At 43.5% G+C, this 27,039-nt stretch overlaps 1 protein-coding gene across 1 annotated transcript in view; it reads left to right on the plus strand.

Moving 5' to 3' along the window:
- Positions 1–6,577: 6,577 nt before the first annotated feature.
- Positions 6,578–27,039, plus strand: part of maml3 (mastermind-like transcriptional coactivator 3) — a 133,839-nt gene continuing 113,377 nt past the window's right edge. The window contains exon 1 of the mRNA XM_004538815.5: positions 6,578–7,721. Coding sequence (XP_004538872.1) covers positions 7,344–7,721 — 378 coding nt within the window. The 5' untranslated portion in view covers positions 6,578–7,343. The remainder of the gene's footprint in view (positions 7,722–27,039) is intronic.

Genomic DNA, 27,039 nt, shown 5'->3' on the forward strand with positions numbered 1-27,039 from the left:
CCAAGGGGGAAGGATCCACAGTAGAATTTCATATCCACAGACGCTGACTCGAATCTAAAAAGGAACTCTCTCAGTCGGGGGATCGCACTCTTCTGAGGTGTAGAGCAGTATAAGCACGTAAAAAAAGAGCACCTGATAAGTTATTTGAGCCAATATTTCGCCCAGGGCTAGTGGAGACATCTCCTTGCTCAACTCAGAACAACGAGGAGTGAACCAAAGCCTTTCGTCTGTCTACAAAGCAAAGCGAAAGCCAAGATGTTCCAAGAAAATCCTCGTGGCTTCGGGTCTAGCAGATCGGGGATGATGAAACACAGGGAAACAGTGTAGTAAGAATTTGCTTCTGCCACTATATTTCTTTCCATAACATTGGCATGTCAACGAAGATGTGGGGTCCCTGTTTTTACATTTCAGGGTTAGAGCTGCTGCTGTTTGACACCAAACTCCACGCAGATTACTCGGCCATTAAATGTTCTTTCAGGACTCTGAATATTTTTTCCTGTGTGACAGTCAGTTGATGCAGTTGAGTTCTCTGTCTGTCCATTTAGTTATAACTGCTCTTTTAACTAGTTCCTATTTTATTTAAAGTAATCACTGTTATTGATGAGCCCTTCCTGTGGGCTGCAGGGCTTTCTCACAAAAACACAGTTCATTATTATTATTATTATTATTATTATTATCATTATTATTATTATTATTATGAGGGACTTCTTTACTGAAGATGCTGGTTGGCAACCTGGAGGCTCGTAAGACAATTTTGTTCCAGGTAGGAAACTGTATTACAGATAGAGAAATCATAACAGCTGTTCATAGATGATAAGAGATTGCACAGATAAGAAGCTAGTTTACCCAGCATGGCTTTGTAAATACAGATACACCAATGCTGTTGTCTCCTTTGGCATAATGAAAGCCAAGATAAATAGATTTGATATTAAATGTAAACAACAGTAATACACAGATTTCAGACACATTATCAGGACAATATGCAAGAAGGTCCTGAGTTTGACTCCATCGTCCGTCCGGGGGATGTCAGTGTGGAGTTTGGGTGGGTTCTTTCCGGATACTCCAGCTTCCTCGGATGATACTTTTTTAATTACATCCTCTCCCAAAGTACAGATGCCATCATTACTGTAACCACAACTGCTGTCGTTTCTTAACTCTGAAGCTAACCACCGCCACACCGCCACGCGGTGTCATACGACTTGTGTCAAGTGTCATTACTAGCTCCGGAAGTGGTGTGCTCCAACACGTCACAAGCAAGACCATACACAGCGCTCGGTGAAGAAATGTCATGACTTTCTCTTTAAAATTTTAATCTGACAATCTCCACAGCTTTTCATACGCTCTAGTTTTTGCTATGGTTTGGGAAAGATGGCTCACAGAGGTCAGAATATTTCTAAGCCTCAATAAACGGTTTCTCCTCATCTCTTACGCTCCACACAAACGAGACACCAACAGCAGTAAGCCGCTAAAGCGGAGCTAAGAAGGGAGCGAGTGGAGGAAAAAACAGTTTTCTCCTCCACTTTTTTCAGGAATGGTGTGTCTGTTGTCACATAGCAGCACGTCAACAATCACCAACACACTGAGGGTTGCATAGGAAAAATCACAGCACCAGCCATTTATAACAGATGGATGCAACAGCCATGACATCTCCCAGTGGTTTTGGTTTTGTCAGTATTTTGGCTGCACCATGTTGGGTTTTTGTGACCATATTTGTTGGACGGGCTGCACCACGTAGTGGAGTGAATTAGTTGTCATATTAATCAAAAAACTCAGTTTCAGGGCGTTTTTTTCTACTCCAGGTTCTGTATGATGTCAGTAAGAGAACATATCACTAATGCTGATATCTCAGCAGCACTGCTTATCCCTGAGCCGCTGGCTGTGAACACAGAAGCCCTGACCAACTCATTTTGATTGCGATGGGCAGCCAATCAAAAGAAAGTTGGCTTAAAGGGGCGAGAGCTAAAATCTGGGGTCTGCACCAGCATTCAATGAAAGACAAGGATTATTTTCACCTGTATATCACGTAGCCTTCATCTCAGTCATCAGTTAAAATAGCATGTGCCTTTCTTTAGATTTTTGCTTAGTAGAAAAAAATTAATACACCCAGTCATGTACATCCAGGATCCACCAATGAAGCGCCAGCAAGGATGGGCTGGGCTAAAGTTGTTCTTCATACTGCAAGTGTTGCTGCAGCATCATCCTCTTTAGACTTTTGCTCTTCTTTGTGCACACCGTGAGTCTGTGAGGATGTGCCCGAAACCTTTCTGAGTTTCTACAACTGTGAATCATGCAAAGCTACTCCAAAGTCCAAAATAAACACATGGAAATTTGCATATTAGGTCTCAAGATATTAGACATCTTTTGTCTTTCTTTTTTTTCCCTAACAAATCTTAACGCATTCTTTGCCTGAATCTAACAATATAAAATAGACATATTTTTCACCAGTTTTTGAAGTCAAAGACATGAAATGTTTTTCTGTTAACTGGACTCTCAGATCAGAAAACACCTCTATGTTTAGCTCAAAAGCACAGCTGCAAAAACATATTGCGTCATTCAATTAAAATGAATTGCAACAAAAAAGGTTGGGAAACCGTGGTCTGTGGTATCGGTGTGGAAGAGTCCTCACGGAATAATCTTAACACAAATGACTTTTAGCTTCAAAACACTCCAAGAGGATGTTTTGAAACTAAGACCATCAAATATGGTGAACTTCCTGTAGATGAAGAGAAAGCTAAATCTGCCCTCTGCGAGCGAAGCAATCGTGATCACTGGTGCTCGTGCAGGAACCAAATAACCTTTTAACGCTGAGACAGGAAACAGAAATGAATAACATGCAATGGAGTGGAAGCAGAGACACATGCTGCCCATGTTTAATTGCCAAGCAGAGTGCGATTGTGTGCGTGCGTATGTCTCTGTTGGTGTACAGTATGTGAGGGGGTGAAGGACTGTGCGTGTGAGTACATGCGTGTGTGTTGGTGGGATGGTTAGAAAGAGACAAGGGAGCACATATGGCCCGAACAGTCGGGGATGGAGCTCAGAACTCCCACATGACATGGCAGATAAAAATAAAAATGGGAGAGAGAGGTGCACAGACAGTGACGGAGAGAGAGATAACTGGGCTCTGCTGCGACGTAACAGAAAAAAAACCACATGTGTTTGTCTGGGTAACATTCACATTGCTGTCCATTTGTGTGTGTGTGTGTATGTGTGTCCAAGTCTGTGGTACTCTTTGGTGAAATGAGAAGAAGAACAGAGTGTGTAGACTGTATATAAAAGATGGATGTCACCCACTGGTTGGTCAGGTCCTGTTTAAAAGTCTTAATTTTAGCATTCTGGCTGCCAAAATGGTTTTTTTTTCTGGTGCCAGATGTGAACGTATTTGGACAAAAGGTTGGAGTGCCAAACTATTTAATTCAGTTTTATTTTTTATTCACAACAACAGTTGCCTCAAGGTGCTTTATATTGTGAGATAAAGACCCTACAACAATACAGCGAAAGCAGAGAATACCCCATCGATCATGTGACACCCTATGAGCAAGCGCTTTGGAGACAGTGGGAAGGAAAACCTCCCTTTTAACAGGAAGAAACCTTCAGCAGAACCAGGCTCAGGGAGGGACGGCCATCTGCCGTGACCGTTTGGGGTTAGGGGAGGAAGACACAACACAGACACGCTGTGGAAGAGAGCCACAGATTAACAGTAACTACCAGCTAATGTTAGCAGCTTGGTTAACAAGGTAAATCCACAGACCACATGGGTGCATCTCACAGACCCAGATACCGCTTCAATCATCATCATCATCTGGTTTGTTCCAGTGCATACACACAGCTGATGCTCCAGCTGTTGTCACTGGAGCAACTGCAAGATCTACCCAAGGTTCTTCATAAGTGACGGCGTCAGTGTATCCGGTGCGTGGAGCACCACACAGTCGCTTCCATCCTGCAACACTTGCATCAGACTGTGGGCCTGCCTGGATCGGATAAGTGCGAGGTAGCCGCTGAAGATGTGCAAGCCACCGCTCTTGCCACTGTGCAGGCAAAACAGGTGTGGGAGGTTTCTGTGTTGTCAGTCTGACCATAGCAGCTCCATATTATCTAATTTATCCCTTATCAGGCGATCGTGGCTCAAGAGTTAGGAGTTCGCCTTGTAATCGGAAGGTTACCGGTTCGAGCCCCGGCTCGGACAGTCTCGGTCGTTGTGTCCTTGGGCAAGACACTTCACCTGTTGCCTACTGGTGGTGGTCAGAGGGCCCGGTGGCGCCAGTGTCCGGCAGCCTCGCCTCTGTCAGTGCGCCCCAGGGTGGCTGTGGCTACAATGTAGCTTGCCATCACCAGTGTGTGAATGTGTGCGTGAATGGGTGGATGACTGGATATGTAAAGCGCTTTGGGGTCCTTAGGGACTAGTAAAGCACTATATAAATACAGGCCATTTACCATTTATCCCTCTTCTCCACATGTCCGAACCAGCTCAACCTTGCCTCTCCAAACAGCTCAACCTGAGCTGTCCATCTGATGACTAAAGTCCAGCTGTGGATCAAGCATACAGATGAAGCTGCATGGACCCCCGGTTTAGCCAATGTGCACTCTTAGGTTAGGAAAACATCATGCAGGTCAAAATGTAGTCACGAATGTAGAAAAGTGACAAAAAAAAGTAGGACACACACCAAAGGACATGCTGTGTGTCAAAACTGCACTAATTGAGGCTCCAGAGATGAAAATGTGCTGATAAATTGTTTTGATGAAGCAAATTAGCCTTGGAGCATAAACCTTTTCATATGTACAAGACTATGAATATGTTTAATTCTTTGTTATTTTTTATTTATTTATTTTTTGGAGCCACCTTTAAGTGGCCATCATGGGACCTGTCGTTTTTTCAGTGTTGGGTTCATAATTTGGTGATTATAACTTGGATGGTCAAGTGTCAGTGAAACATGCAAAATATCTGTGATTCATGACATGCACTGAGCATGAGAAGTCAGATACTGGAAAGTGATAAGAAGACATGAATTACATGGTCACCAGTTCAGTGGATCAGCACTTGTTATTAATACTAAAGGTCTTTAAATTTAATTGGATACACTTTCACTCTCATAAAGAACATCTGAATGTTTAAGAAGAAGCACACCAGCAAACATCTTAATGAAAGAGAGGCCTGAGAATAAAACGGCTATGTCATCATTATCACTTCCTGCTTAAATTCTTTCAGCGGTGATTCACCAGCCCCTGAAAAGATCTCACTTTGCACATTTAAAAGTCATTTTTTACACCTTTTTAAATAAGCGCGGCCAGGATTTGTGATTAGTGTGTGTCATATTCAACAATAATGGCTTCCTGTAGTGGACATTAATACAAATATTTGCATTTAGTGTTTAAAAATTGACGTTAAACCTTCCAAACTCCCATCTTCTGTTTTCAGCTAACAATCTGTATGCTGAACTCAATTTAAAAAATAGTCATTATAAAATAACATGTTCAGTCCTCTTTAAAAATGCTCCAGCGATGGATAATTACAAGTTATAGTCATGGACTTCAGTCTGAGGAGGAACTCATTTCCACCCGTTTCCACCCGTTTACCTGTGTGAAATGGGTGTAACCTGCAGTGGGCCTGCAGAGCTCAACACACCACGACTTGAGTAAATAGGCAAAACAAGCAAATCAAGAAAACACCATCATCTGTTTGGCAACACAAGTGGAGCTTCTTCTTTCTTTTTTTTAAAGGAAGCTGCAACTGCTGAGCCATCAATCAAAGAGGGGCCTTTGTGTAATCCATACATTTGGCTGCTGTCTCTGTTTTTGTTTGTTGTCTGTATGTGAAGAGTATTTCTGTACCTGCGCCTTGCTTCCATATCTTCTGGAGAGATTTCTGTATTTGTGAAAACTAAACTTAAACTGGTATGAAGTGTGTAAATATTTAAAAGGCCTTAACTATCTGCCGCAATAGAGGACAGATGCTACATTTAAACTTTTGCCTTCCAACGAGCTGCCTTGCTTTGTTGTGTTGTGCATTTATAGTTTGTTTTTTGTTTTTTGCACACTTTTCGCTCATTTTTGCATTTTGTTGTTTTAAAGTTTGTATGTTTGAGCTAATTTTTAAATTCTTGGATTGTTTTATGAAGTTGCAAAAAACTGAGTAACTGCTTAATTTGGTATGATGCGATCTTATGCGCAAGAATCAAGTGATAATAATTTATTTATAAATCTCCAAACAGTAAAGCCCAACCACCCCTTCAAGTTTAAACTATGGCTGACTTTAATGAAATTTTGAAACTACCTCTTGTGTTTGGGCTTTTTTCCCTACTCGTTTCTGCTGAGTTTTAGATTTTCAAAGACATTTAACATTTTGATTCTTCATCTATATTTGCGGCTCATTTTTAGTGTTGTATAGTCTTGCGTTTCTTTTTACCCCCTAAACGCAGTTTCGGTCTCTTTGCGTGCTTCTCCCTTAAGTTCCAATATGTTAACCTTTCTCTTAACCCTTTATTAACCTGTTAAAACAGCTCAGGACAGGTCACACGTCCCCTGGTGGATTCCACTCCGTGTTTTCCTGGTTTCCACCATCGGGCTCTTCGCACAGCCTTTAGCTGGTTTTTACTAAACTCCTGATATCACTCCGCTGGCATGGTGGAGAAGCGGACCTGATTATTGTGATGGTGGCAGGCAGTGACTAGAGACTTCCGCCACTGCTTCCCGTATCCGCGTTTTGCGCCGTCTGTCCTACTATCTGGTTGCTTCACAATCGGACTACCGAAGGCGCTTGTGCGCTTTCCCCCCAACTCAACAACATCTTACCCGGGATTTCTTTCAAACCAAAACCAGATGAGATGCAAGTTCACTGGGAAACTCTGGAGCCCGTTCGGTTTAGGCAGCAAAACTTTTTCTCAGAGGACGGCACGGTGAACCGGAGAGTGGACTGTTGCTGTAGCCGCCGCTGCTCCTCTGCGGGACGGTTTGTGCGCATATGAGCGCTGGGTGCCCACTCGCACCGTCGCTGTACCGCTGTGTGTTTTTGCTCTTATCAGCGTGGCAGCGGCTTTATTGTTGAATTCAGTTTGGGGGCTTTGTGTTGTTTGTGTTCAGCACTTGGAAAGAAAAGAAGAGACGCTCAGCCGCATGACCGAGAGCCTCGCAGCCCTTTAAACCTTCCACTCCCGGTTGTTGCCCTCTTCTTCAGCGGCCGTATCTTCCGCCCGCTGCTCGGGACCTTTCGCCGGCGGAGGACGCGCAGAGAAAGCGGACTCTAGGTGGTGGAGTGGAGGTGGAGGTGGAAGGAGGAGGAGGTGGCGGCGGTGGCGCTGAGCTTAACTGGGAGAAAAGTTCTTCCAAAATAGCCGCCGCTCGGCCCCGTGATGGGGGACTTCGCCTCCCCCGCTGCCGGACCCAACGGCAGTATCTGCATCAACAACAGCATGAACCCGGCCGCCGCGAGCATGGGGCCCGCCGCGAGCGTGGTGGGAATACCTAAGCACAGCACGGTGGTGGAGAGGCTGAGGCAGCGGATAGAGGGCTGCAGGAAACACCACATAACCTGCGAGAACAGGTACCAGCAAGCCCACGCCGAGCAGATGGAGATAGACCGCAGGGACACGGTCAACCTGTACCAGCGGACTCTGGAGCAAAGGGCCAAAAAGTCCGCTAGCGGCAGCAGCACCAAGCAGCCCCAGAGCAAGCAGCTGGACCCGGACTCTGCGTCCTCCGCGGAGCAGAGGAATAACACGCTCATAGCGGTAAGGACGAGCTGACTGCGACGGCCACCTACAACTCACACACAAACACGACACACTTTCGCTCATTTCCCCTCCATCTCTGCTTCCCAGTCTCTCTCTCCCCCCCAACCCCAAGCAAGCTGCACAGCTTCTTCTTGTTCATCACTCAGAAAACTTGTTGAAAACATGCTCGCTAATCGCTGCTTTCTTTCTCAGCGCTCGCTTCACTTTCTTTCCTCCAAGTTCTTTTGTTTACAAAGAAGTCCGGCCCCTCGTTGGAGCCAACAGGCTGCAGTTTGGGGCTTGGATTGTGCTCTGTGTGGAAATTAGAAGCCTGGCAACTGATATTTGATCTTATTCTGCGAGATCAGTGTTTTTTGTTTTGTTTTTTGGGAGGGGGCACTTTCAGTTGTCAGGTTCTGAAACTAGTCAGTAACTTCTGGAGGATGGCTCGCGGTGTGTTTGCATCTAAAAAATAACTTCTGCTTTCTTGTTCTTGGGTGGAAATTGTTCTGCAACACAGGAGAGCATTAGCATTGCAACACTGCTTCCTTGCTCTCGGCAGCAGCAGCAGTTAATGCTCCAGCCTGCACTGTAACCTTTGTCACATACTCTCAAAATCTGCAGTCTGTCCCCAGTGTCACACACACACACACACACACACACACACACACACACACACACACACACACACACACACACAATCAAAGCCACCCACGGACTTAAAGCAACCTGCCAGCTGACTTCAGATGAATGCCACAGTAGTTTGTGAACATTTGTTACACTGTCATTAACTCCTAGCTCTTTAGATTCGCTCGTGAATGCAGCGATCGCATAACATGCCTCAATAGCTGCATGCCCTTGTGAAGATATTGCACTTGTCATTTGTCATTACAGTCAGAGTGGGTTTTATAGGAGTGCTAGGGTGTTTTCCTGTTGGTAGGGGGCAGTGGTAACATATGGAGGGCTGGTGAGTTGCTCGTGGCTGTCCAGGCTGTGAGAGATCTTCACTCCCGGTGTTTGGCTGTTTGTGTGAGAGAGGTTGTAGGCAGACACTGGCAAACTGTGTGGTGTCCCTGCCTGCTCCCCGTCTCCCGTGGGCTCTGCTTTCCTTTAGAAAAGACCAAAGGATGCATGTGGGGAATGTCAACATTGTTATCCCTTTTGTTGCTGCAATGAGCCCAGTTCCCCCCCTTTTGAAATGCAAAATACGGAGCGTCTTTTAATTTCTGAGGCAGCCTCGCTTGTTATTTAAGAGCAAACCAGAGCAGCTCCAGCATGAGACGAGCGGCAGGGATTTTAATAGTGCAGGAGCTCCCAGCGGCCCTTGTGGACATTAAACCGAACCGCCCATTAGATGGCCGGCAACAAATGCTCCGAGAATGGAAGGATTACTGCTTAAAGGCACAGTGGCATCCCTCTCCGTCTCTCTCTCTGCTCCTTTCCCATTCACTGATGGCGACAGCTTGTACGCAAACACAGCATTCAATAGCTGAAACACACAGAGCTGTGTGTTAGCACCCTCTTTATGTTACATTGTAAGTTCTTGGCAGTGTGCAGTCGCGGAGATTAAAAGGAAAGTCTCCCATCCCTCGCCGTTTTACCCCTCAGAAGAAGGGAGCTGCAGCTAGATGGCTGTATGTAGTCACTTCACAAGCAGGCATTCGAGGAAAGCCAAGTATTCCGATGATGGGATTATGCAGATGTGCATGCACAATTTCAACAGAGGCCGTAATGTGTAGCGTGTATGTTGCAGACCGTATGGGGAGGGTGTGCTGTGAACATAGTATTGGCTGAAAAAGCACAATCATTTCACGATTTAGTTAAAAAGATGAAAAGCTGACATCATAAGACTAAATTCACACACACTTCAGCTGTGAAACGTTTGTGCTCTACTACAGGTTGGCTTTGAGTGCCAGTATAGTAATCACCACTTTGAAGAATGTCAGGAATGCCTACAGTGTGCAAAAAAACCCCAACCCCAACATCAGCCAGTTTAAAGTGCAAAAGCAGCAATACAGTTAAATACCTTCAAATGCAAATAATGTCTTTCTGAACCAAATCCAAACTGTGTCAGTGTAATCTTTTATATTTGGTATTGTGATGCTCATCTCAGCACACTGTGCTTTGGTCTAATGGTTCTCAGACACACCCACGTCAGGGTCGGGGAAAGCCTGTAATCATGGAAAGTGGGTGTTTGTGTCTCTAGACTAACTATTAGTGAGACTGGAGAAGAAGACGACACCATGTGTCTGAGTGAGACCTTTTCTGTCTCGCTCAGACATTATTTAAAGAGCCAACAGCCAACTAAAGCTCGGGGTACAGGGGGCCTGGGATGTGGTAGTTCCTGTATAACCAACTGTTTGCCCGCCTGGAGATTCACTTTCACGAGACGGACACTTCCAAACTTTTAATTGTCGGATAATGAGAGGGTAGCTTGCAGAACGCCAAGCTGCCTTTCTGCTTTCTGTCAACATCCATATATCGTGTTACACTAACAGTGGAATAGTTGAACGCTCATTTACATATTAAACACTTCTTAATTGTGCACCAACTGTTATAATGGGCAGAGAAGACAGTATACTGTATATAAATGTTTCACAGCAGACAGACGATTGTATTTATCTCCTTGAGGTAAAGCTGAACACAATGAAGTTATTTATTAACTCCTCTTTCAACCTCCAAGAAGAATGAATAAAGTTTTGATTTTGTCACTTACCATGGCTATCAGTACAACATATTCATGCTTAGTTAATATTAAACTGGACCTGTTACACATTTCCTTGTTAATACAGGATACTCGCTTTAAACATGGTCAAGATTTCAAATAAAACCAGAATCTCAGGTTTAATACTGCTCTGAACACTTTTTTCTGCTTTTGGCTTTTGCATGATGTCGCTGAAGGCAGAGATCCCTAATATGCTCATCTTTGGGATCAGATGACCATATGCCCCACCCACCTTCGGTTTAAATCTTTTGTTTACAAGGAGCAGCCAATCAGAAGCAAGCAAGCTATAGGCATTTTTTCTTGTGTTTGATTTTTAGGCTAGGCTATACTAATGCTGAGGAAAAAAGATGGCCCAGTAATTTATGATAAAAATAAATGTTTATTAGCAAACAGAAGCTAAATTTACTGAGTGTCTGAGGAGGCGTTTTCACCCCTTCTGTGAGCTTGTACGATCAGCGCTTGCAGCCCGCAAGCCATCATAGATAAAATCTGGACTGTCATAGCGTAAATGGACATAAAGCTAAATTTGAGCTCTAACCGTGTCAAGTGGGATGCAAGTACAACAGAAATACAGAGGATAGTAACAACATTGTTACTGTGGGTTACTAAGTAGGTGAGGCACAGTTCCATAAAATGTGCTGCTGTAGTTGTACGATCAACAAACAAGACCATTTTACAACAAAATGAGACCTGCTGCAAGGTCAGGTGCACACCTGTAGAGCTTTGGGACTGCATCCTGCACATGGTGACAAAATATGCCAAGAGAGATGGACAGATATGCAAATTGTGTTAGGTCAAAGGTCAAAGTTCAGCTCACACTTACTGCACAATTAAGAATTTTGAATACGTTCTACAATTCTAAAAGTGTTTTTTGGGTTTTTTGACTAACTGCCCTACCTCCTACCGTAAGCCCCCTGCTACCACACACTCTCATGGCACTTCATGACATTGTCATCACCTCTAATCTACTTATTTGGGTTTTTGGAGCCAAATTTTCCAGCATTTTGTGTCACTGGACTCATCTTTATCAGTCTGCCTGGTCTTAAATGTGCAAATAGTCTCCGTATACAGATGTAATATTTTCTACTTTTAAAAAACGACCACATTTGAAGGTAAATCATTTTACTGCTCACTCCAAAGCCTGCGCTTAAAGTTATACTCGTGGCAGATTTTTGTACTTCATGTGTCTGAAGCGCTTATCCAATTCAGGGTCACAGGACCAGGCTGAGCTCAACCCAGCTGTCGTAGGGTGAGAGACACGGTGCAACCCGGACAGGTCACGAGTCCATCACAGGGAGACACGAACCGTTCACCTTCACACCTACAGGTGATTTAGAATCAGCGGCTAACCACACCTGCATGTCTTTGGACTGCGGGAGGAGAAACTATACAAACTCCAAACAGAGAAACGCCAGGCAGCCGATCGAATTGTGCTGCGTTCCTTTGCCTCAGAAGTTGGATGATGACATCATACTCAAGTTGACCACATCTTAGTAGCAGAAATCATTTGTTTTTCTCCCTGCCAAATTAGCACCCTCACAAGCAATACCACTTACTGATTTCTGCTGTTTAGGGCGAGTCATCACTGTGTTGTTTTGACAATATATATGCTGCAGACACGAGATGTACTTCCTGTTGAAATACAGTTAAAAACATGAACATTTTTATCCATGAAACCAAACAAATACGCTTCTGAGATTTAAAATCTTTGCACCTGGTTGGTGATTTTGTTTCCGTATCCCGTTCAGCATGAAATAAAACTTGTGTTTGTGTTATGATTGTTTTAAATGATCTGCCTTTAGGTTGTTGAGCAAGGGGTCAAAAGTTTGTCACCGTGTACGCCCATTTCTTTGCTTTATTTTAATGAGATGGGGGTGTTTTTGATTAGGGTTTGGGCAGCTCTGCTCCTCCTTTAAGATTAAATAGTGTCAGAAACGTTAACACCGACAGCTCAGAAACTGGATAACAGATGAATTTTTTGTCAATATTCTTCCACTGCTGAATATTAAAGTCCATGATGTCAGTATGATCCCCTATATTTATCCATTTGATGCGTTCATCTTCCCAGAATGACATTTGACAGTCCACAGGGAGCAGGTGTGAAGCTGTTCATTACATCTGTTGGTGGGGAGAGAATTAGTGATGGCAGCTCGGGCCTTTGAGACCACAGTCAGGAGAGAAATTAGTGTGTAATCTTGCTTTTTTCCACCCTTCTATGACAACTGAATTCAAAAGTCTAAAAGTGAAAATTGCATGTTGATAATGAGGGAGTGACACACAAATCTGATTCGGGTGTATCTAATGTCTTAACACGACGAGACGTTACCTCCAACAGAACACGTTCACGAGTGGCTGCCGTGTTTTAGCGTTTTTGCTGACGTCGTGATGGAAGCACGGGGGAGGAGGGGGAATGTTGCGAGGATCCAGCCCGTGACCTTTCAGTCAGAGGCACGTGTCTCCGATCCAATGGGCCGTGATGTTGCTTAAAAGCAGAATCGTGACCCGTACTTTTTTCTGACAAAACATCCAGTCAGATCTGATTACCTCGTCGCTAACAAGTTTGCAGCTGCGAGGCCGAGGTGCACAGCAAGGGGCTCGTTAGTTCCACTAAAACACAGTAGCTCAGGACAGTCTGTCTTCGGCTCTGCTCGCTCCTTGGCATTCACCTCGCAGAGGAATGTCTCTCTCTCTCTCACACACACACACACACACACACACACACACACACACACACACACACACACACACACACACACTGTTGTCCTGCTCGACTCTTGGCAGCAAAGGCCTGAGTGTGGGCGGCTGAGTTTTCATGAATCTGAGGCCATCCCTCCCTTCCTCTCTCCCTCCCTCTGTTCAACACTTCTCTGGTTTCAGCGTTAGTAAAGCACTAATGTAGCGTACATGGTCCTGGTAGCTATAGCATTGTTAAAGTCAGCTGGGACCGTTGCCCATTTGCTATATTTAAACCAGCGTGCTGGCGAGGAGCTTACACTCACCAGTACGCGCAGGCACACACGCAGAGCGTGACGTCGGCGAACACCCGTGACATCACAGTCATGCTGTTTTCAACTCATTACACGCTAATTTGACTGACTCCCTCTGCTTTTTTTCTGACTGTTCCTTTTTAACTCCCTCTCTTCTGCTCTCATGTGCTCCGTGTTAACATTTTTGTCACTCTCCAAAAAGTTGATTCTGTTCATCTGGACGCAGCGTTTTGTGGGAGAAACGTTTCGTCACTCATCCAGGTGACTTCTTCAGTCTCAGCTGACTGCAGGTTTCAATCTTATAAACAGCACATTTGCATAATGACTGAAAGCAGCCCACTGAAGGAACAATGGGCTGGGAGGTCAGTTCCTTAATCTTAATTATGCAAATTCTCATGACCATTGAGAAGCATCAAGACATTTTTGTCACTCTTTTTTTTTTCTTGCTCCTTCTCACCCTCAGCCCTGAGTCCCTGCACACACACACACATGCACACAGCTCTGGATGTTTTTGATTTGGGGCGGCTGCGACCACATTCCCTTCCTCCCACGCTTGTTCACATGTTCTACAGGAACACACACACAATCTGCAGAGACCCTTGAATATTCAGAGGACTCTTGGCTCTTTAGAAAGTTTTAACTAGCTGAAACAAAAAGGATTTCAAAATAAAATTTAAAGCTAATCCGAGGTAATAAATCGTTCTCGATGAGAGTTCTTCCTCTTTGATGCCCGTACAGGGATCCAGAGGGTCGTCACGTTCGCGTTTCAGGCCTCAAACGTTTTCTTACCAGTTTTCACAGGATTTACAACTTTGTGTTGTTTTCACCTGCTGAAAGAAATCATTTAAATTTCAAATTTATGACTTTTAGAAAACCTTCATCCCTTAATCGTCGATTCCATATCAAAGGCGTTCGCACGTGTTCACAGTCTGCAGCTGCTTTGTAAAGTCACTGTTTTCTACTCTGTGCACAGATTTCTCAGCTTGACTGTAGTTGATTTTTTAGGGCATTTTTGTTCCAGTTTTGGATGGATGACAGAAAGTGAGGTGACATGTGACAAGAGGCATTAAAACCCACACTGCTGTTTCCTCTTCAGTCGACCCACCTGCTTGTAGGTAGCTGCTGAAGGGAAAAAAGCGAAGAGCTACAGGATTATCTCCCTGTTTTTACATTTTTTATTTGCTCTTTACCGTGTGTTAATATGCTGTATACACAGCAGAACATGTTTGAGAATCAAATCCAGGTGAATTAAATATTTTTTATTGTCATAATGAAGGCTTGGCGACTGTCTGCTGTAATTTTCAATTGTGGAAGACTTAAAATGGCCAAGCTTTGATTTTATAGCCTATAATTTTCTGCACTTACTGTATGAACCAGAAACCATCAGCTGACATATTATTTAATCACAGACAGGCAGGTAATTTGCAATTTTGATGATCACGTGTTCATTATAGGCACCGGTAGTAAGTTTGTGAAATTTCTTCCCTCCTGGTTATAACAACTGTAAGTGGGATTATTACAAAGTGGGAGCGTTTAAGGACCACAGCAACTCATCCATGAAGTGGCAGACCACGTAAAGATACAGAGCGAGGTCTGAGGAGTGTAGTGTGCAGAAGTCACCAACTCTCTGCTGACTCAGGAACCGCAGAGCTGCAAACCTCCTCTGGCATTAACATCAGCACAAAACATGTGAGCTGGGAGCTTCATGACATGGGTTTCCATGTTAGGTGTCATGTGTAGGTGAGCCAGTACTTTTGTAGGGTTTTACCTTACCTTACAATAAATAAAATTGAATTGAATTAAATAGTCTTTTCCTATTTTAGTAACTTTCAGAGGGAAATATTGTAATTCTTTAGCTGAAGTCGTCACCTTACATATTATTAATTGGCATGAATGTCAACTGGATAGATGGGTAAATGTTAAAATATTAGTTCCCAATGTTTTTAGCTACCAACCCATTACATAAAAGAAGTGATATTTCTCTGATTTGTTTGCTATATAAGATATACAGAGCATAAAGATCAGCAAAAGCATAAGATTAGGTAAGATGTACTGTAATCATCCCAAAAGTTAAGAAATTGTTGTGTCAATGGGGCCAGAACATGAAAAATAATCCAGCTCCGTGAGATAAATACGACATCATGGAACAAAATAACTCAGAAAGTTTAGAATAAAAGTGATGAAACTTTAACAGGTTTTGTGTTGGAGTGTTTGTGTAATCCTGCTAACAGACAGACAAATGTTGCTGTATTCACACTTAGTCTATATGACCAATAGCTCATGGTGTCTAAGGTTAGCCAAAGTTCAGTTCTGACCCCGCCGCAGTGTTCTCTGTAACATTAACTATTATCCTCTCACAGTAAAAATGGCGCAGTCTCACTAAGTAAACAGCAAACCTCTGGAAAGAGTCGAGTATCTGTTGTCTTATCTCTCTGGCCTGTGCGCTGCCTTTTGTTTGGATTGTGCCAGAAGGCTGCTCGCTTTCTCCACTGTATTCACGTCAGTAAGTGTAGTATTAAAGGAGCAATACTCAGCGGCAGTTTAGATTTTGCATTATTGATAGCAGGATGGTGGGAAGCCATCTTTGTTGCTTTCACCCCTGGTGTACTCACACAAACACTGAGTTGGTAAAATATGGATGAGGTGGTTATCGGAGATGCCCGGGTCCCCTCCGATCCTCTGCGAGTAAATGCGCTTTACTTAGAAACGTCAGAATGAAGGAATGGTGACGGCTACAACTCTCTCTGTGAAGACCGAATGAACAATTTGCTGTTTTAACATGTAGCGTCTGACTTGGTAGTTTGATCTGTACACACCACACACACCAAATGAAAAACATTTTGGCTGTGGCTTTTTTTCCTCAAACACCAGCACTCTGCGAGCTAAGCATCATCCACACAGAAGCCATTCTACAGCTAAACAGGGTTTCTAAAACAATGGCCTTAGTAAGGGAGTCCTGTCATAAAGACGTAATTCCCTCTGCCTATTAAACTGGGACACAGAACAGGAACATTGCCACATATGGATTCATACATGTGTGTGCACGGGAGAGGGTGCAGAGATACTGTGAGAGTTTGTTTTTAGGGAAATACTGTAACAACACACTTTGTCTGCAGCAGATGGGACCACATTTGTGTTTGCTGAAGGTTGCAGTCCAGTAGTAAGAAGGGGTAGAGTCGACTCCTCCACATAACCGTAGAAATTGCAGCGAGGCCCGGGCAGCAGTTTAAAAATATTTTCTTATTACTAAGAAAGAAAAGAACCACTGTATTTGGGAATTTAATACCAAATGTGGCCACAATACAAACTCAACCAAAAACTCCTCAGTGTGCCTGGTTGTCAGTATTTCTTCCAACATTTTCCCCTAAATAGGCCCCACTCCTACTAAAACTTCGAAGGGAAACGTACTGTGACAACCTTCTAACAAGATCTTGGTGTAATTGTTTTGTTCTCTTGCAGGGAAATTGGCAGAGTATTAAAATGACTTGTTATTTTTAAACCGAGTCTTGCCGGTGTTGATCTTTGGAATTGTTACGAACTCGCTTATCTGCCTCGTGCTTTGTGAATTCAAGTATTGTACTATGATTCCAGCATTTCTGCCGGAGCTGTTAGCCACCAGATAACGCCACATGACATTTTCATCATATGCAAATGCTGCTGTCTTTATAGCAGCAGTGGAAAAGAAAAAAAAAACCTATTGTATTCAAAATTTGTCTTCATTAAGAGTGCAGAAGAATGTGTTATATTCTTATTAGATTTAAATATCCTGCTACATCTGCACTTTTTTTCTGTTGCTTATGGTGGAGACTTGAAAGTTAGTTTAGTCCACTGGTTCCCAATGAGCGGCGTAACCCTTCTGAAAGGTCACACGATAAATCTGTGGAGTCATGACATGATTAATGGGAGATGACAGAAGAAAACTTCATGCGTAACTCCACTGTTTACACGAGATCCTGATAATTTAACCTCCTTTGGCCCTAGCCTGGCTTACAGCATGCTGGTATGTTAACAGACCTTAAACTAGAACATTAACTAGACTCTTGCTCCTCCTGTGGGCTCTGTTTTAGGCTTTAGATAATCTAGTCAGATTAGACAGAGCAGAAGACTTTGGCCAATCACACGTGTTTTCAGAGCACATCTGTGAAGGAAGACACAGAGGACTGTCACCTGGGAGAGCGGGTATGGAATCTCGTGTGAAACTAGTGTTGACTTCCTTGTAGTTTGTGTCAATGTGACGTTTGTAAGGTGGGAGGAGCTTACAGCAGAGAAGAGACGTCTAAAAACACTGCAGCCAGAGCTTCAAGTCTACGTGCTTAAATATAAACATGCAAAGTAACAAGTTTCAACATCTCGCCCTGAAATGTAAATGAAATAAACAACATAAGGAGGCAGAATGTAGAAATAATGTGAAATTATGTCCAGCTGACTTTGAAACACTTTTCTGTTCAAGGCTAAAGCTCTTATTTTTTTTGGCATTTTTGAAGCTTATTTGAATGACACACGTTAATTTCATGTTAGTCTGACTTGCTGTGCATTTACAGTGAAACACTTGAGGGTAGCTACAGAGGAAATATCACCTAATCTTTGACAACCAGTTTTCAGTTTCCTGTTGGTGGCGGGCGGCAACCCTCTGACCTTCCTCTTACTGATTTGTCAAACTCAGGGACAGTTTCCATCACTTTTTCACTCTCCCCGCCAAAAAACAAACAAAAAAGAAAAACAGTATCGTGGCACTTTTAAATCATTTGTTTGTCCTCCAGTTTTCCTCCTGTTACTCATTTGTGCCCATCGCACAGTGACTGCTTCTAATTCCCACGCAATTTGGTCCTTTGTTGATCGTCTCTCTCCTCCTACCTTCTTTTGACCTTTCTTTGTCGTCCTTACACTCTGTCCTCCCTTCTTTCCTTTCAGTCATTCAAATCCACCCTTTTCTTTTTTCCCCTCCACCTTGCCACCCCTCCCTCCATCCATCACTGCGCTCCATGCCTCCGGTGATCTCCGGTTCAGTCTCAGGTAGCAGGCTTAGCCCTCTAAAGCTTTCTCCACGTAGGCCGGTGTCAGGAAGAAATCCTGTGCTAAGAGGGAATTACCCACCACATGTGCTCCTGCAGCACACACAGGCACGTAGACACAGGATTTTACTGCACGCTGGACTTAACCCATCGGCTCTTCGTGCTAACGTTGTTCATATGAACATCATCTGCATTTTTCTGTGTTGCTGAATGTTAAAGCTGGTATCGTGTGCCTCTTCCCTCCTTTGTTAGATGACATTTGTTGTTCTTTCCAGTGCCGGCCAGATCCCCCGCACCTTCCTATTGAGCCAGCGTCATGAATTTTTTATGAATGTTTGCGTGTGCAACTGTGTGCAGGGGGCCCTCAGCTGCATCAATAGCCATTAGTGGAGCAGCTGGGGTAATTGTGCCACAGTGGCTGCAGTGCAGGAGGAAAAACACACACACACACATTATCTGATAATACTGCAGAGGGCAATAAGGAGGAAGAGGGGGAGCGAGGCGCAGTGGGGAAGAGCGGGATGGTGTGAGCGAGGATATTAACTGTGTGGTGGAACAGTTAGCGGCGTGCTACGACGCTGACTGATAGCTGATTTTTACCTGGTGATTGCAGCCTGGAAGTCTTTAGAATGTGCAGCAGCGCAACCGACATGCTGCCTATGACAGTGATTGTCTGGAGACCGTCAGTGCTGCACAGAAGCACACACATCTGGCTGAAAACGAGGGCCCAGGGGCAGATGTTGTCAGTGCTGGCTGGTTTATTTCGCCTCACGCGGCACTGGAACAAATTTCACTGTTAAATTTCAGCAAATTATCTGCAGCTGGATTTTCCTGCATCTAAAGCCGTGTCTGACCTTTTTTTTTTCCACACGTTACTTGTGCAAATAGTGTAAACTCACCAAATATTGCCCCACAGCAGCCAACATGAGAAGGACGAGCCGATAGCTGGAATCAAGTTTCACAAATATATTTTCAGAACTTTCCAGGAAGTCCTGTGATTTTGTTCACTTTTCTTCTTTCCTTTTCTTTTTTTTTGGTTCTGTCTCTATATGAGAGAAAGTTCAATCACACCGCTACAGCTGCCCAAAACTAGCAAACAATAATCTTGTCCCCTATTTCTGATACCTCTATTCTCCCGGCACGGATTTTTGCAGATTTAATCAACAGCTTTGAGTTTATTTCACAGTGTAATCTAACCTCACAGCTTCTTACTTTAGAAAACGTTACAGTTTCATGCTGTAGCTGAGAGGTTAGCACGGTGGCCTCACAGACAGAGGGACCTGGGTTTAAACTTGGTGTTTGCCTGTTTCTTGTGCGGGTTTTCTCGTCGTGGAGCTCCATTTCTCACGGTTTAGTTAATTAAAAAGGTTTCCTATTTTAAGGCAAATAAGCTACATGCTGTTTGTTTACCATAGTACTGTCCTTTTAATATTCCTGCTGTGTTCAGTACAAGTAAAAGATTATTATGAGCTTTTTTTCTGTTACTACGCTGTAACTTTACTTATTATTGCTTCTCATTTGGGCAGCGGGAGCGCCGTGGTTAGCACTGTCTCCTCATCGAAAGAAGGTCCTTGGTTGAAGTCCCAGCTGAGGCCTTGCTGTGTAGAGTTTGCATGTTCTTCATCAGGCTTGCATGAGTACTCCAGCTTCCTCTCACAGCCTAAAGATGTGTGGGTTAGGTTAATTGGTGATTCATAATCAGCTGTACGTGTGAATAGTTGTGAACGCCTCTCTGTGTCAGCCTAGCAGCCTGTCCAGGGTGTCGGCCTGTGACAGCTGAGATAGGCTTCAGCTCCCCCGCGACGCTGGACAGGATAAGTGTAAGAAGATGGATGGATGGGTATCTCTTCTGAGCAGGATCTCAGCTTGCATGGCTTCACCTGTATGCCATGAATTTAGTTTCTTGCAGCTGCATTCAACATTATAACACAGTGAAGATGATTATGACCAGATTATGGATCTTCCTGGTGAATCATTTCTTAGTACATTAAATGGTTTGAGACTAATTTGCGAGTCTCAAAGTTCAAAAACACTCAGGAGCACTGATGGTTGAGCAAAATCTGACAGAGCCACAGTTAAACATTGGCCACGAAAATATTGTGCGTGTGTTTAAGAGCTATTTTAAGCCGTTAATCACATTATTCAATGACTAAATCAGATTTTGAACGACTCTGAAATGCTTGACTCTTGCACTCTTGCACATCACGTCACATTAGTGTGCAGTGTGAGGCTAACATTAGCATTGTTAGCACCAGCAGCCTCCTGCTACTAATGCTTAGCTGCGAAAATTTTAGAAACTGGAGTAAACTGGTACATGTGTATGAATAAAATATGAATAATTCGTCTAACCACCAAACATTTCTGGTACCGCCTGCAGGTTCACCAGCGCTTAATTGCTTGGTTTACTAATCAGACATATCCACAGGCCAGATGTGATTAATTTCTACCGCAGTGTCTGTCACGTGGCCTTTGTTAGTGAAACCTTATAACCTCATGCGTGGACTCGTACACACACTGACATACTGTAAAGAGAAAACAATACTTTAGTATGCTATAAAAACGCACAGCAGCTCACTGTTGTGCTTTTTCCCTCGAGGGATCAGCATTTACAGGAATTAACTTCAAAGAATGGTATTTTGGTATATTTTTATAGAAATTTGTTAAATTAATTGACTTGTGGGGATCCGTGAACTACTATTAGAGACAAAAACGTCTTGTGGTTTGAGCAGCACAGCAGCTCTCAGAGTCATGTAGTCCATATTTGCCCTCAGATGCCGCTGAGAGCTTCGGAAAAGTAGACATATTTATTTTTTTGTTTCAATTAAGCTCTAAGAAAGGGTTTCCCAAGGTTATGGCATTTACACAAGCCTTCCTCGCAGATCCTTGTTCGTTTTTAGCCTTTTTTTAGCAAAGAAAGCCAGTACAGCATGGAGGTCTTGAGCTGTGTACTTAAAGAGGATTTGGCTATCCCGAATCTGGGTAAAAATCTGTTGCGATCGTGCAAATTGTGGCTCCTTTAAGCCGTTTTCTAACTGAACTTGACTCATCCCTTTAATTTCCTCCAACGCTGAGAATGAACTATACCCACCCCTGTGATAGTGAAGGGTAACAGGCATCAGTATCCAGTGGCTGAAACATGCTGTACGGTGCTACAAGACTTGTCAAATGCAATCTTAGAGAAATTGATTTTTACAAAATGTGTTGGAGAGAAAAGGTCAAGTCTGTCAAGATTTAATCCAGCAAGAGATAATACATCTGAACAGTCATGATGAAACTGGATCAAATGCACCGCGTAGCACACTGGTGCTACAGCGCCTAACGCATTTCCCAGAAGTAAATGAAACAGTAGATATATACACAGAAAGATCCAGATGTGCTGCTCCCTCCTCGTTATTCTGCCCTCTTTTTCTCTGCTACGTTCACTTGTGCTTGTTTTGGTTCGCGATGAGTTGAGCGTTGTTTGGTTGAGCTGAATTACTCCGTCAGCAGCCTGTCTCTAGATCACTTCCTGGATGGTTCCTAAAATAGAAGCAACAACGATCACAACCAAGGAAACATGCCAGCTGCTCTTTTCAAAAGCACTCTCACTTTCTGCCCTCTCTCTCTCACCGTGTGGTATTAACTGTATTCATCAAATACAGTTGTCAGAATCACAAACTGTCAGCCAAGACTTTTGACTGCTATTCACTGCGCTTCTTTAGGTTATGCAAAATTTCAAATGATTTATTTATTAGAAAATAGAAGAATTCAACTGTTTATATTGTTTATTACTGAAAGCGTTTAGAATGAATAAAACTGTGAGAGTTTGTGCAGACCTGGAGGAGGGTGAACGAGAGTTTAGACATTGTCTGACAAAGAATCAACAGCTACAAAGTAATCTCACACGAAATGCTCAACCTCCGTTTGGGAAACAAACCACAAGAAGAGTGCAGCACACGTGCAGTCGGCTCGTCTACAGGTGCCACTTCTTTCTGCTGTTCCCTCAACAGTAGACTCGGAGAAAAGTCACGTAATTTAATGGCGACGTTGCCAGACGGTAACGGTAACATAAACTCAAGTATGATGATCACAGCTGTGAGTGAGAGGGATGCCTGGTTTATATTTTCCACATTAAATTAAAAAAAAAAATCTGAATCTCTAAATTGAGAAAACAGATACTTTAAATATAGGTTCAAGTGGGCCAAAAGGTACCTTACTTTTTCATTAGTCACACAGTTGATTATTGTTATGATCATCCCTTTGTTTGGATGAGTTTTGCACTTCCCTGTTCGCCTCTCTGTTACAGAGATTTTAATCTGAAGGGACTTTCTGGAAAACTACAGGTGCAGCACAAAGATTCATTAATAAACAGGGGATGATATTTAAAGAATGACGACCTGAGATTAAGGCAAGTTGCACCACTTTTATCATAAATGTGAAGCCATAAAGAGCGGAAGCTTCCAGTCCTACCCGCTCACTTTATTTTTCCAAGAAAGGGTAAAAACTTTTTTCCTTTAGTACCTTTAATATCTCTGGTGCCTAAATTTCTTTCTTGTACAGTGAGTGCAAGGATAGCTAAGCTAAGCTAATCTAACAAGGAGGCATATAATGACAGAAAAGATGTCATAAATATTCCTACAGAAACCGAAATTTTTTAAATATTAAACCGTTCCTTGAAAATTTAAGTGCATGCTAATGCAAAACACTGCGTTCTATTTTCTGGGACCTTGAAACTCTGTCAGCGCGGTGTCACGACCGCCACGCAGAGAATGTAAACAGGCAGCGACGACTGGTGCGTCGCTGCATTCCTGCTATAAACGGCGGCCCTGCTGGACGGAGTGCTGGAGATTCCCAAGATACCGTTGTGCAGTTTGATAGTAGTGGATATGACACTTGGCTGGTAGTATTGTTTCTCCAGAAAGTTTTACTGCCTTTTGCAAGAATGCGTATCTACAGTATGTCATTTCGTCTGTCTCTGTGTGCATCTTAGTGTGTCTGTTACACGCTCTGTGACCCGACTTCACTTCTTTCTTGTCGACACTCTCGGCAGTGCATCTTTTTTCAGTTTTTTTCTGCCTTCACCTTTCAGGCTCATCGCCCGCTCCCCCTCTCCCGTCTTTCTGCCTGTCAGCCTTTGCGGATCCCACCATCTTCTCATCCTCTGCTATCTGTACCTCCCTTTCCTCCTCTCTGTGCCTTCTAGTCTGCTCTGGCAGAGACTGAGGACTCTACTGAGGAGACGAGATCGGCAGATGTTTACCCGGCTCTCTGCTGTCACAAACCGTTCACTTCAGTGTATCAGCAAAGCACTGGAACTCACAGGATGATTGCAGAGTAGTAAAAATAGCCAAGAAAAAAACTACATTTCCCTGAAGATTTTGAGCAGATTTGGGTCAGACGTGGTTTGATTTTTGTCAAGCAAGCTTTGTGGAGTTAGAGGCTTAAAGCTCAGCTGAAACTCTTTAGTGATAATGCCCTCAAAGTCTGTGAGAAGTTGTAGCAGTTTTAAAATGCGACTGAACGCAGGGGAAAGCAGTGATTATGCTCTTTTTAAAGCTTTGTAATTGACACTTTTCCCGATTCGTGAAAACAGCGAGTCTGGGATTCTTGCTTTATTTTCGGCTTGTTGACAGTTAAGGAGCCATTGGGTTTTTTTTAATGGATACTTAATGACTCCAGCTCGAAACATAACAAAGAAAGCCCCCCTCGAGGATCCTAACTGTCAGCCAGCGGAAGTCCCCGGAGAGAAGGAAAAGTCCTAATCTTTGTTTTGCACATACGCTAAATATTTTTGGAACATTAACAGTATATTTTCCACATCATTGCTTTTCCAGTTCATTACACCTGTGTGCAGAAGAAAATGGGTTGGGGAAATAAAAACAATGTGGTATTTTAAAATGCCGACTCCTTTCAGCGCGCAGACAGCAAGAGAGCGAGATCCTTTTACTTTTAATGTCTTAAATCAGACTGGAATCACTCTGGGAGCGGACCTTATCCCTCATAACTTTTAGACATACTAAAGACGTCTAGTAAGTAAGTAAGTAAGTAAGTAAAATTTATTTATATAGCACTTTTTAAGACAAAAACGCTGTTACAAAGTGCTTCACAAGAAGACATGTCAAACAAACAATATAGCAACATAAAGGAAGTATAAAAGCATATCAAACAAGCAATAGTACAATATAAATATAAAATAAAACAACATATTACGCATTAACATTACCCAAATGCCTGTCTAAACAGATGAGTTTTAAGCTGTTTTTTAAAAGAGGCCACCGTGTCGATGGTGCGTAGTGAGGAGGGTAAACCGTTCCACAGTATTGGAGCCAGGGTTTGAAAAGCGTGATCCCCCTTTGTTTTCAGACGAGTCCGTGGAATAGATAGACGACCGCTATCAGTGGTCTATCTAAAGCTCTCTTCATATCTCAGATGTAGAATCACAGAGTATGTAACCTAGGCCTATTGTAAAATTCTCATACTTGTGTTTAGCAGTTTGGCAGACATGCAATCTATATTTTGTGCAAAATAAAAAAAAATCTCATTATGACAAATAACTCTTCTTTCAGATCTTAGTTTGCTCTTGAAGTTAATACGAGAAAAAAAAGCACTTGTTTCATTCTTTAAGGCCTCATTTCCTCACTGTATGAGAAGAAACCCCATCAAGCTGGAGGTCCACTCTAAATAGCATCATGTGGGTGAACCAGTACTGGTTAGGCTGAACCTCCAGTTTGCAGCTGATTTCACTACACGAACGAGGCCTACTGTCACCGGGGTCTTAGATTGCAGCTGGTAGCTGCAGTTCTTCTGCTCCTGATAGCTGCTGCAAGCTAGAGGGCCACTCTAAGCAGAACCTGCAGCAGGTGGAGAACTGGTTCATTCGTGTGATGATATGCAGAGCTCAGTAAATATGGAGTTCATTCCCTGGATGGGAGACAAAGCTGATCATGGCGCTCAGTCATTCATTTGTCACAAACTACCTAAATAACAATATAAATCACTAATGTGCACACACACGCGCGCGCCAGGTTAGTCAATGTGCGCTGTAATTGCATTGCACCTGAAGTGGCTTTGTTAGATAGCATTACTGAAAAGAAGATGAAGGTGGAAGACTGAACATTTATACAATTTTGAACAACAGTGTATGAATGCATCTGCACTGTTGCCCTTTATGTACCCACAGGGACAGCAAAGACTCCCATGGGGTAAGTCCTGCATGGTCACACAGATAATCACTCGCTTCTGTCAGTCTGCCCCAGGGCAGCTGTGGCTACAACTGTAGCTTGCCTCCACCAGTGTATGAATGTGAGAGTGAATGAATAGTGGTATTGTAAAGCGCTTTGGGTGCCTAGAAAAGCGCTATATAAATCCAATCCATTATTATTATTATTATTATTATTATTAAAACAGGAAGTCCGGCTGTAGTGTGCCTGGTGACAGCACGCACATCTCAAAACGAGTCTCAGTGGCTGCTTTGGATGTGAGTGGTCAGAATCTGAATGATCCAGCTGTGGGGACTGTGACGCAACCCCACAGCGGGCCAGTATTTGCATTTATTTCTCTGAGCGTGACTCTGTGTAACTCTCACACTCACAAAGGCACAAAGAAGGGGAACCGCGCTCGTGGCACATGAAACGCAGCTCTCCCGTTGGTGAGGAGGCGCTTTCTGCCCTGAAGGGGAAGCAGAGTTGAGAAGCTGGTAAAAGAAATGGCACGGAGCCCGAGCTGGTACAGCTACAGTCCACATGAGCGCTCTCTCTCTCTTTGTCTGTCTGTCTCTCTCCCCCCCTCGCTCCTCCCATCAAGTGGCTGTTTTTGTGGATTGTTCTCCTGCCGTTGTCATAGCGACTGTGATGCAGACATCCCGAACAGGCTGCCTGTCTGCTTGGATATGTCAAGTGTGTGTGTGTGTATGTGTGTGTGCGTGTGATAAAACGCCAGAGTGCTCTTGGCTTAGAGAGGAAGTGTTTTGAGAATTATGTAATGTCCTCTTTTTTAAAAGGGGGGCAAACGTCAAGAAGAAGAAAAAACATCCTATCTGTCCGTATCTATGTTGCCGTCTGCTTTATTTCTCACTAAAAAGGAGAGTGTGGTGTATTAGCGCCATGGAGGTTGTGTTATTTTTCTCCATGTGTAGGTAGACGTTTATATCCTTACCGTCTCTTTTTGTAAGTAAGATGCCGTTTTTTAAAAATGTGCACGCACTGTCAGGCTGTCAGGGTGACATGAGGCTCTTTCCTGTGCGTAAAGTTTCCACTGTAACTGTGGGCTCGGTGCCAGTTTCCACCATGGATAGACGGAGGGGTGGAAGGGGGCGGCTGAAAAAGGAGGAGGAGGAGAACATAGGGATGGGATGGGAGGACTGAGCAAAACAGGAGAGAGAGAGAGTGAGAGAGCTCAGTGCCAAGTGGGAGGTGTGTGAATCCTTGTGATGCTGCCATTCTCCTGCAGAGAGCCCTGTTATTGGACATCATAAGGGGGTCTATAAATAGACCCCTAATCTGTGAAAGAGAGAGCTAAAAATAGAGACAGAGCAATGCAAACACGGAAAGAGGGGGACGAGGGAGTTTGCAGGCAGCAGTTTGATGATAACGACTTGGAAAGAGTTGTGAACGGCGCAAGAAAGTTCAGAAAAG

This window comes from Maylandia zebra, linkage group LG6 (genome assembly GCF_041146795.1).
Source record: "Maylandia zebra isolate NMK-2024a linkage group LG6, Mzebra_GT3a, whole genome shotgun sequence".
In the NCBI taxonomy this organism is placed as follows: domain Eukaryota; kingdom Metazoa; phylum Chordata; class Actinopteri; order Cichliformes; family Cichlidae; genus Maylandia; species Maylandia zebra.